The sequence below is a fragment of the Mauremys reevesii genome, linkage group 1, assembly GCF_016161935.1.
Source record: "Mauremys reevesii isolate NIE-2019 linkage group 1, ASM1616193v1, whole genome shotgun sequence".
Lineage (NCBI taxonomy): Eukaryota > Metazoa > Chordata > Testudines > Geoemydidae > Mauremys > Mauremys reevesii.
Window position 1 is genome coordinate 2,432,121 of NC_052623.1, and position 9,588 is coordinate 2,441,708.

General features: G+C 45.8%; 1 protein-coding gene across 1 annotated transcript; it reads left to right on the forward strand.

Moving 5' to 3' along the window:
- The first annotated feature begins 3,779 nt into the window (after positions 1-3,779).
- LOC120395743 (olfactory receptor 52E4-like) lies at positions 3,780-4,727 on the forward strand. Its single transcript, XM_039520419.1, has one exon. The coding sequence runs from the start codon at positions 3,780-3,782 to the stop codon at positions 4,725-4,727; it is 948 nt and encodes a 315-aa protein (XP_039376353.1).
- The last annotated feature ends 4,861 nt before the right edge of the window (positions 4,728-9,588 follow it).

The window sequence follows — 9,588 nt, forward strand, 5'->3', positions numbered from 1 at the left end:
TGAAGTCCAAGGCCTCCGTGGTAGCATTGTCAGAAATGCTCACAGTTCCATGTACAGAACCAGTTGAACAGGCAGACATGTAAGTTACCAATGCATGGATCAGACTATGGTGTAGGGAGGAGGGGTTTAGCCTCTGTTTGCCAAAAGTTGGAATGGGTAACAGAGGATGGATCACTTGATGATTACCTGCTCTGTTCATTCCCTCTGGAGCACCTGGCATAGGCTACTCTCAGAAGACAGGAAACTGGGCTCGATGGACCTTTGGTCTAACACAGTATGGGTATGGGCGTTCTCATGTTTTTATATGTTCTTATGCCTACCATGGCCTCCTAATTGTAACCACTCTGCCAATCTTTGGGTCATCTACAAATTTTATCTGTAGTGATTTTCTATTTGCTTTCAAATCATTGATGAAAATATTGAATAGCACCAGGCTACGTCTGATCCCTGCAAAACCCTACTAGAAACACCCCTCACAAAGGCCTATTAACAACTGCTTTCTGCAAACTGTCAGTTGGTCAGTTTTTAGTCCGTTTAATATATGCTCTACTGATATAGTACAGTGTTCATTTTTTTATCTGAATGTTTTCCTCTACTAAAGCAAATGCCTCAGATACCAAAATGTATTGCATCTGCATGGTTTCCTTGATCAACCAAATTGTACTCTCATTAAAGGGTTGGGTTTTTTTATAAGGCATGTTTTCCATAAACCATATGTGATGATGCTGCCCATGGGAGCCAACAGAGGTCACTCAATTAGGATGAACTGCAAACAGAATGGGGTAGTGAAGTACAGAGGGGTAGCCGTGTTAGTCTGGTTCTGTAAAAGCAACAAAGAATCCTGTGGCACCTTATAGACTAACAGACGTTTTGCAGCATGAGCTTTCGTGGGTGAATACCCACTTTGTCGGATGCAAGCCGGTATTCGTCGAATACCCCACATCCAACGAAGTGGATCTTCACCCACAAAAGCTCATGCTGCAAAACGTCTGTTAGTCTATAAGGTGCCACAGGATTCTTTGCTGCTTTTACAGAATGGGGTAGAAAACCCCCAAACACTAGTGAATATTCCAATACTTAGATTTACCAAGTCAGCACAAAACAGCTTCTATAGTACCTCACTGGTTACTTAGAAGTTCAAACAATGCAGTTCCCTTAAAGTGCCCAGCCTCAAGCCTCTGTCCAGACACAAACGTCAGATATGATGATGATTCCTGAAAATCTGGTCTCATCATATAAAAGAAAAGGTTCTTCCAGTCCCAAAGGTTCAGCCACACACCCAGGTCCAACTATAACTTAGATCTTACCCAAAATACACGCTACAGCCAATTCTTATTAACTAAACTAAAATTTATTAAAAAAGAAAAGAGAGAGAGTGTTGGTTAAAGATCAATATACAGACAGACTTGAATTCAATTCTTGAGGTTCAGATACATAGCAGAGGTGAGCTTGTAGTTGCCAAAAGTCCTTTTAGAAATAGTCCAGAGGCTATAGTCCAATGTCCATATTCAAGGTGACTCCAGTCAGTGACTGGGGATCTCAATCCTTGTGGCTTAAGGTTTCCCCCTCTTGAAACCGAAAGCAGATCTGAGATGAAGCAGGATCATGTCCCAGGGTTGTTATACATTTCCAGCAACCTTTTGGCCTGAGAAAACAATAGGCTTAACTCTCCTTCTCCCAAACATCCTGGCAATTAGCACAGAGTAATTTATCCATTAAACAGTTCAGATACAGGTTACCACAACCTTTAAAGAGACACATAGACAATAATACTATTTCACTGAAGTGTCTTCCTAAATATTAATACTCCTTTTTTGATCTTTGAATCAAAGCCATAGTAATAGACAAGACTTGTTTGCTGACATCACAAGACCTGAGCAAAAAATCTCCCCTTCTACCTCTAACAGTGCAGGCTGCATTTCAAAGCTCTATTCATTTACAATCTTCCTAACCAGTCTTTAAAGTTTGGCCATGGGTCAGGTCAGTCTGTGAGTTAATTAACTCTTTCTGTGCCTGTCACCTTTCAGTGAGATATTATATTACACTCATAACATCACACCATGTCATTGACTGTCATTAACTATATTCATAGACTTTCTTTTAACTAATTTCATACCAGCTTTCCCATTGTTCCATAATCTTGTTAAATTATTCTTTAAACTTTCCCTTAATTTTTTAATAGTTTACATTTAACACAGAAATGTCCTCTATTTGCCTGATTGCGTACTTCTGGTTCCGAATGAGATATGTGGCTGACAGGTGAGCTCTTAACTCTGGTGTTCATAAGTCTAAGGTTTTACTATAGATGCTGTTTAACACCTTCCTTGACTGCTGATGGACTGGAAAAGTTTTCATCTCCTCAGGTGTTATGAGCACCTCTTACTGCTTTTTTTTTGAATGCAGAAGAAAAATAATTCTTGAACACATCTACCTTTACTGCAGCATTAACAAGTTTCCGTTCTCCTTCTAGGAATTGGCCTAAACCTTTGTTAGGACTTCTTTTGTTCTTAATATACTTAATATCCTCCTTTCATAGCCCTGCCAAGCACAGATTTTTTCCTGATGTCTTTAACATCACATAGCAATTTTCCTAACTGCCGATTGCATTGTTTGCTATTTTCCCCTTTCCCCATTTGTTATATATTGTTCTCCCCCACTCAATTGCTGTCTTCATTTTGCCACTGAACCAGGTTTTTGTCCAAAGTTCTCCACTTCCTTGACTGTGGAATTGTGGCTTTTTAGCTATCGAATAAAATCTTCTTAAAAAACTTGGAATGTTCATTCATGTTTTTCTGTCTAAATGTTTTCCTCCCAATCACTTTTGATGATATTTTGTTTCAGTTTGGGGAATTAGCCCCTTTGAAGCACTAAATCTCTATAGATGGTACTGGCTGGGAACTGTTCTCTGTTTGTCCATTTGATTGTAATCTGTTCAATTCTTTATTTTCCTCTACTCTGTCATATGCCCCCTTATTTGTCTCTTCTCTAAACTAAACAGTCCCAGACTTTTCAGTCTGTCCGCATATGGCAGCCTCCCCCATTCTCACAGCCTGTCTCAGAAATCCCCTTTCTATCGGCTGTATCCTTTATAGAGACTGGGTGATGAAAACTGAGCGCATCTCCAGAGCAGGTTATTCTCCATCCCATTCCTTAGGCATCCAAACATTGTCTTTGTTTTGGCCATTACTGCTGTTAATGTGCAGGTGTTTCCATGGGGCTGCGATCAGTGACACCCAGGTCTATTTCAGATGTGCTCTGTTTGGGATGCTTCCAGTTGGCACATATCTTGGTAAAAGATTGTGTTTTTTTCTACTCTCAGATTTTGAGCAATTGAGTGAATGGGGAACTCCTTATAGCATGGACTCTCTAGCCTGGGTTTCATTGAATTAAGGAACAATAATGGATAGGCAGTATCCATTCTTGTGTCTCCTGTGGGAGTCTATTAATCTTTCCCACAGCATGACGTTTAGGAATTATTGACTCATGGAGCACCATCAAATATGGAATTGGCATTGGTAGGGTCAGTTGTTCATAATTCATTTATCTGAATAATGAAAATATTATTTTTCACTGTGTGAAGAGCGACTAATCTGCTTCACCCATGAAAACAGCCTCCAATACTGGACGTAGTGTCTCATATTAACATTGTCTCTCCATCCAGGAATTTGTACTGTGACCATCACCCTAGAGCCTGGGTACATACAGGAAGTCACGGGAAGGTACGGTACATGCAGAAGACACGATCCTGCTTCAGATTTGGACACTGTCTCTCTTGCTCCATGTCATATTCCAACACAACCGACTTCACCAACCCCTCCACCTTCATCCTGCTGGGCATTTCTGGCCTGGAGGCAGCCCATGTCTGGATCTCCATCCCCTTCTGCATCATGTACGCCATATCCATCTTGGGGAACTTCACCATCCTGTTCATCGTGAAGAGGGAGCCGAGCCTCCATGTGCCCATGTACTATTTCCTCTGCATGCTGGCTTTCACTGATCTGGTCCTATCCATGTCCACCCTGCCCAAAATGCTGAGCATCTTCTGGTTCAATTCCAGGGAGATCAATTTCAGTGCCTGCCTCACCCAGATGTACTTCATTCACTGCTTCGCAGTGATAGAGTCTGGGATCTTCATGGCCATGGCTTTGGATCGCTACGTGGCCATCTGCGACCCCCTGAGACATTCCACCATCCTGACAAACCCTGTGGTGGCCAAGATCATCCTGGCCGTGGTGCTGCGTGGTTGTGTGCTCGTACTGCCTTATCCCTTCCTGGTGAGGCGCTGGCCATATTGCAGAACCAACATCATCCCCCACACGCACTGTGAACACATCTACGTGGTGACGCTGGCCTGCGCCGACATCCGTGTCAATAGTTATTATGGCCTCTTTGTGCTGTTCTGTGGGAATGGTCTGGATATGTTTTTTATTGCCGTGTCCTATACTTACATCCTCAGGGCCATCTTCAGACTCCCCACAAAGGACGCCCGGCTCAAGACATTTGGGACCTGTGTCTCCCATCTCTGTGCCATCTTAGCCTTTTACATCCCTGGTCTCTTCTCCTCCCTCACATACCGGTTTGGCCAGAATGTGGCCCGGCATTTCCACGTTCTCATTGCCAATGTGTACCTCCTGGTGCCTCCCATGGTAAACCCCATCATCTACGGGGTGAGGACCAAACAGATCCGGGACAGGCTGCTCCGGCTCTTTACTCATAAAAAGACCTAAAATTTTCTCCTGTTGCTCTGACTCTGAGGCTGAGCTCCATGCAGAGCTTGCGGGTGACATGGTGCTGGACCTTCTTACCTGAATCACTGACTGGACAGTCTAAGGGTATGTCTACACAACGAGATTATTCCGATTTTACAGAAATTGATTTTTGGAACAGATTGTATAAAGTCGAGTGCATGTGGCCACACTAAGCACATTAATTCGGCAGTGTGCATCCATATACTGAGGCTAGAGTCGACTTCTGGAGCGTTGCACTGTGGGTATCTATCCCATAGCTAGCCCATAGTTCCCACAGTCTCCCCAGCCCATTGGAATTCTGGTTTGAGATCCCAATGCCTGAAATTTGTCGTGGGTGGTTATGGGTAAATGTCAGCAGTCAATCCTCCCTCCGTGAAAGCAATGGCAGACAATCATTTCACGCCCTTTTCGCTGGATTGCCTGGGCAGACGCCATAGCACGGCAACCATGGAGCCCGTTCAGCCTTTTTTCACTTTCACCGTATGTCTACTGGATGCTGCTGACAGACGCAGTACTGCAGTGCTACACAGCAGCATCCCTTTGCCTTTGCAAGTTACCAAAGAGGGTTACCAGCCCTATTGTACTGGCCTTGGCCTCGGTGAGGTCGGTTGGGGGCACCTGGACAAAAATGGGAATGACTCCCCAGGTCGTTCCCTTCTTTAAGTTTTGTCTAATGGAGAGTCAGTCCTGCCTAGAATATCAGGCAAGCCTACTAAAGAACCAGAGAGGCAAACGGCTGTTCTGGGTCAGAGCTCCAGACATCCCGCAGAAATGATGAGCTGCATGCCATTCTAGGGGGTGCCCCTGCAACAACCCTACCCATTGCTTCCCTCCTCCCTCACTTAGAGGTCCAAGTATCTGATTGTGAGCCCTGGTAGCAAGAGGTAGGCTGAGGTACGCACGACCATGCTGTCCTGCTGACTGGGAGAGCAGCCTGAGACAGAAGCCTCCAGCTGCCATGATATTCCAGGCAGGACTGAATCTCCATTAGACAAAGCTTAAAGAAGGGAATGATCGGGAACCATTCCCATTTTTGCCCAGGCGCCCCCGGCCGACCTCACCGAGGCCAGCCAGGAGCACTCACGGGACGACAACGACGGATATCAGTCATACTGTACCGTCTGCCGTTCGGAAGGGAAGGGAAGGGGATGCTGCTGTGTAGCGCTGCAGCACCGCGTCTGCCAGCAGCATCCAGTAGACATACGGTGACATTGAAAAAAGGCGAGAAACGATTTTTTCCCTTTGCTTTCACAGAGGGGGGGTGTGGGGGCTGACGACATATACCCTGAACCACCTGCAACAATGTTTTTGACCCTTCAGGCTTTGGGAACTCAGCCCAGAATTCAAATGGTTTTCGGAGAGTGCGGGAACTGTGGGATAGCTACAGTAGTCAGTCACCCCTCCCTCCGTGAGCGCCCATTTCATTCTTTGGCTTTCTGGTACGCTTGTCTCAGCTCCTTAAGTTTCAGCACTGTGTTGAGCCCCTGTTGTGGCCTCTGTCCATCAAGGCCTTGGAGATTTTTTCAAATGTTTTGCCATTTCGTCTTTTGGAGCGGAGTTCTGATAGAACAGATTCATCTCCCCATACAGAGATCAGCTTCAGCATCTCCCGTACGGTCCATGCTGGAGCTCTTTTTTGATTCTGGGACTGCGTGGTCACCTGTGCTGATCAGCGCTCCACGCTGGGCAAACAGGAAACGAAATTCAAAAGTTCATGGGGCATTTCCTGTCTACCTGGCCAGTGCATCCGAGTTCAGCTTGCTGTCCAGAGTGGTCACAATGGTGCACTGTGGGATAGCTCCCAGAGGCCAATACCGTTGAATTGCGGCCACACTAACACTAATTCGAACCGGCAATGTTGATTTCCGCGCTACTCCCCTCGTTGGGGAGGAGTATAGACATTGATTTTAAGAACCCTTTATATCGAAGTAAAGGGCTTTGTTGTGTGGACGGGTGCAGGGTTAATTTGATTTAACGCTGCTAAATTTGAGATAAACTCATAGTGTAGACCAGGCCTAAGAGACATTCAATATTTTCCTAGCCTTACTGTGCTGTGTCAGCATTACAAACTGGGAAACTGGTCCTTGTACAGCTCATTAACTCATAGGGTTACCACCTTTCTAATTGTAATTGTAACTGGATCCATGGGGTCCTGCCCCACCTCTTCCCTCTGGGCCCCACCCACCTCTGTGCCTCTTTCCCCCAAGGTCCCATCCCTGTTACACTTGCCTCTCCTCCCCACATCACCCTCTGCATCATCTCTGTGATGGGTCCCTCCCTGGGGTGCCACCTGGAACTGATGTACAGCTGAGCCCGCTGTCTCACCAATATGGGTTCCCTCTGGCACGGTGACGTTGTGACAAGCTTCAAAACCCTTCAAGCTTAGACCAACACTGACATTCACAGGCAGGGACCACACCCAACTGTGTTCAGGATTGCTCTGGCCAGCTACTCATGAACGCACAATAGAGAAGCTACAGCCAAAATACTTCCAGCTCCCCAGCCCAAGACTCCAGAGTTCTACCATCCTGCCCTGGTCAAAACCCGACCCGTATGAATTTGTTACACAGTCCACCATTTCTACAACAGAAAAAGCATGTGCACCGACACTTGTTCATCAGCTGAGATTTCCCCCTTTGCACTTCAAACAACACATAGTGATTTAAATCTAAGCCTAATGTGCTAGTTAATATTTGAATCATGCAGTGTCTCACCCAGTTAGATAGCACAAACAGGTTAGTTTTTTCAGGCCAGCGCTTCCCCGCCAGTTCAGTCTTTTTCCTCTGGTACTTTCAGGTGTACTGTTGTAGGGAGAATGAGGACCCCGTCATCATGTTGCATCGGGTGGATAGAAATCTGGCTATATTGTCAGGATCAACAGGTAGTGATCAATGGCTCCATGTCTAGTTAGCAGCCGGGATCAAGTGGAGTGCCCCAAGGGTCGGTCCTCAGGCCAGTTTTGTTCAACATCTTTATCAATGATCTGGATGATGGGATTGATTGCACCGTCAGCAAGTTTGCAGATGTCACTAAGCTGGGGGGGGAGAGATAGATACGCTGGAGGGTAGGGATAGGGTCCAGAGTAACCTAGACAAATTGGAGGATTGGGCCAAAATAAATCTGACGAGTTTCAACAAGAACAAGTGCAAGGAAGGAAGAATCCCATGCACTGCTACAGGCTGGGGACCGACTGGCTAAGCAGCAATTCTGCAGTAAAGGACCTGGGGATTACAGTGGACAAGAGACTGGATATGAGTCAGCAGTGTGCCCTTGTTACCAAGAAGGCCACCAGCATGTTGGGCTGCATTAGTAGGAGCATTGCCAGCAGATCGAGGGAAGTGATTATTCCTCTCAATTCGGCACTGGTGAGGCCTCATCTGGAGTACTGTGTCCACTTTTGGTCACCCCACTACAGAAGGGATGTGCACAAATTGGAGAGAGTCCAGTGGAGAACAACAAAACTGATTAGAGGGCTGGGGCACATGACTTATGAGGAGAGACTGAGGGAACTGGGATTGTTTAGTCTGCAGAAGAGAAGAGTGAGGGGTGATTTGATAGCAGCCTTCAACTACCTGAAGGGGGGTTCCAAAAAGGATGGAGCTCAGCTGTTCTCAGTGGTGGCAGATGACAGAACAAGGAGCAATGGTCTCAAGTTGCAGTGGGGAAGGTCTAGGTTGGATATTAGGAAACACTATTTCACTAGGAGGGTGGTGAAGCACTGGAATGGGTTCCCTAGGGAGGTGGTGGAATCTCCTTCCTTAGAGGTTTTTAATGTCAGGCTTGACAAAGCCCTGGCTGGGATGATTTAGATGGTGTTAGTCCAGCTTTGAGCATGGGATTGGACTAGATGACCTCCTGAAGTCTCTGATTCTATGATTCTCAGCCAGGAAGCCATGTAAAAGCAGCTGAGATTTGGAAGCAGTGTTCAAAGTTAGGCAGGCAAGGCTGTGCATCATACAGCTTGTGGGCCCTAAAGCTCAGCTTTGAAGTCCTGAGGGACGAGACCATTGTGTGGCTTATTTCTTTAGTTTTCAGCTCCCTTTTGTTCCTCCTGGCAGGAGGCACCCATGGCACTCCCCGCTTTTGAATACTGCGTGCAGATGTGGTCGTCCCATCTCAAAAATATATATTGGATTTGGAAAATGTTCAGAAAAGGAAACAAAAATGTTGAAGGGTATGGAACGGCTTCTGTATGAGGAGAGATTAATGAGACTGGGATTTTTCAGCTTGGAAAAGAGACGACTAAGGGGAGATATGATAGAGGTCTATAAAATCATGACTGGTGCGGATAAAGTAAATAAGGCAGTGTTATATATTCCACATGAACTAGGGGTCACCAATTGAAATTAATAGGCAGCAGGTTTAAAACAAACAAAAGGAAGTTCTTCACCCAGCGCACGTTCAAGCTGTGGAACTCTTTTCCAGAGGATGGTGTTGTGACAGGTTGGATCACAGAAACTGATGTCCTGAGACTACCTCTGAGCCTGTTTCCCTTTGCAGCTTGGGACTTCACTGCCCTGCCTGGTTTGAGCCAGACATGCTAGCCTGCTGCAAACCCAGACCCAGATCTGAACCACATCCCCTAAAAGCTGAAAGTTTAACTGAAAACAGCTTAAGAAGTGTTCCTTTCTCCAACACTCAGATGCCCAACTACCAGTGGGGTCCAAACTATAACAATGTTTAAAATGTTTAAAAGAGAACTGGATAAATTAATGGTGGCTAAGTCCATAAATGGCTATTAGCCAGTATGGGTAAGAATGGTGTCCCTAGCCTCTGTTCGTCAGAGGATGGAGATGGATGGCAGGAGAGAGATCACTTGATCATTGCCTGTTAGGTTCAC

Coding starts and splice junctions, on each gene's coding strand:
- LOC120395743 (XM_039520419.1), top strand. CDS start 3,780: ATGTCATATTCCAACACAACCGACTTCACCAACCCCTCCACCTTCATC.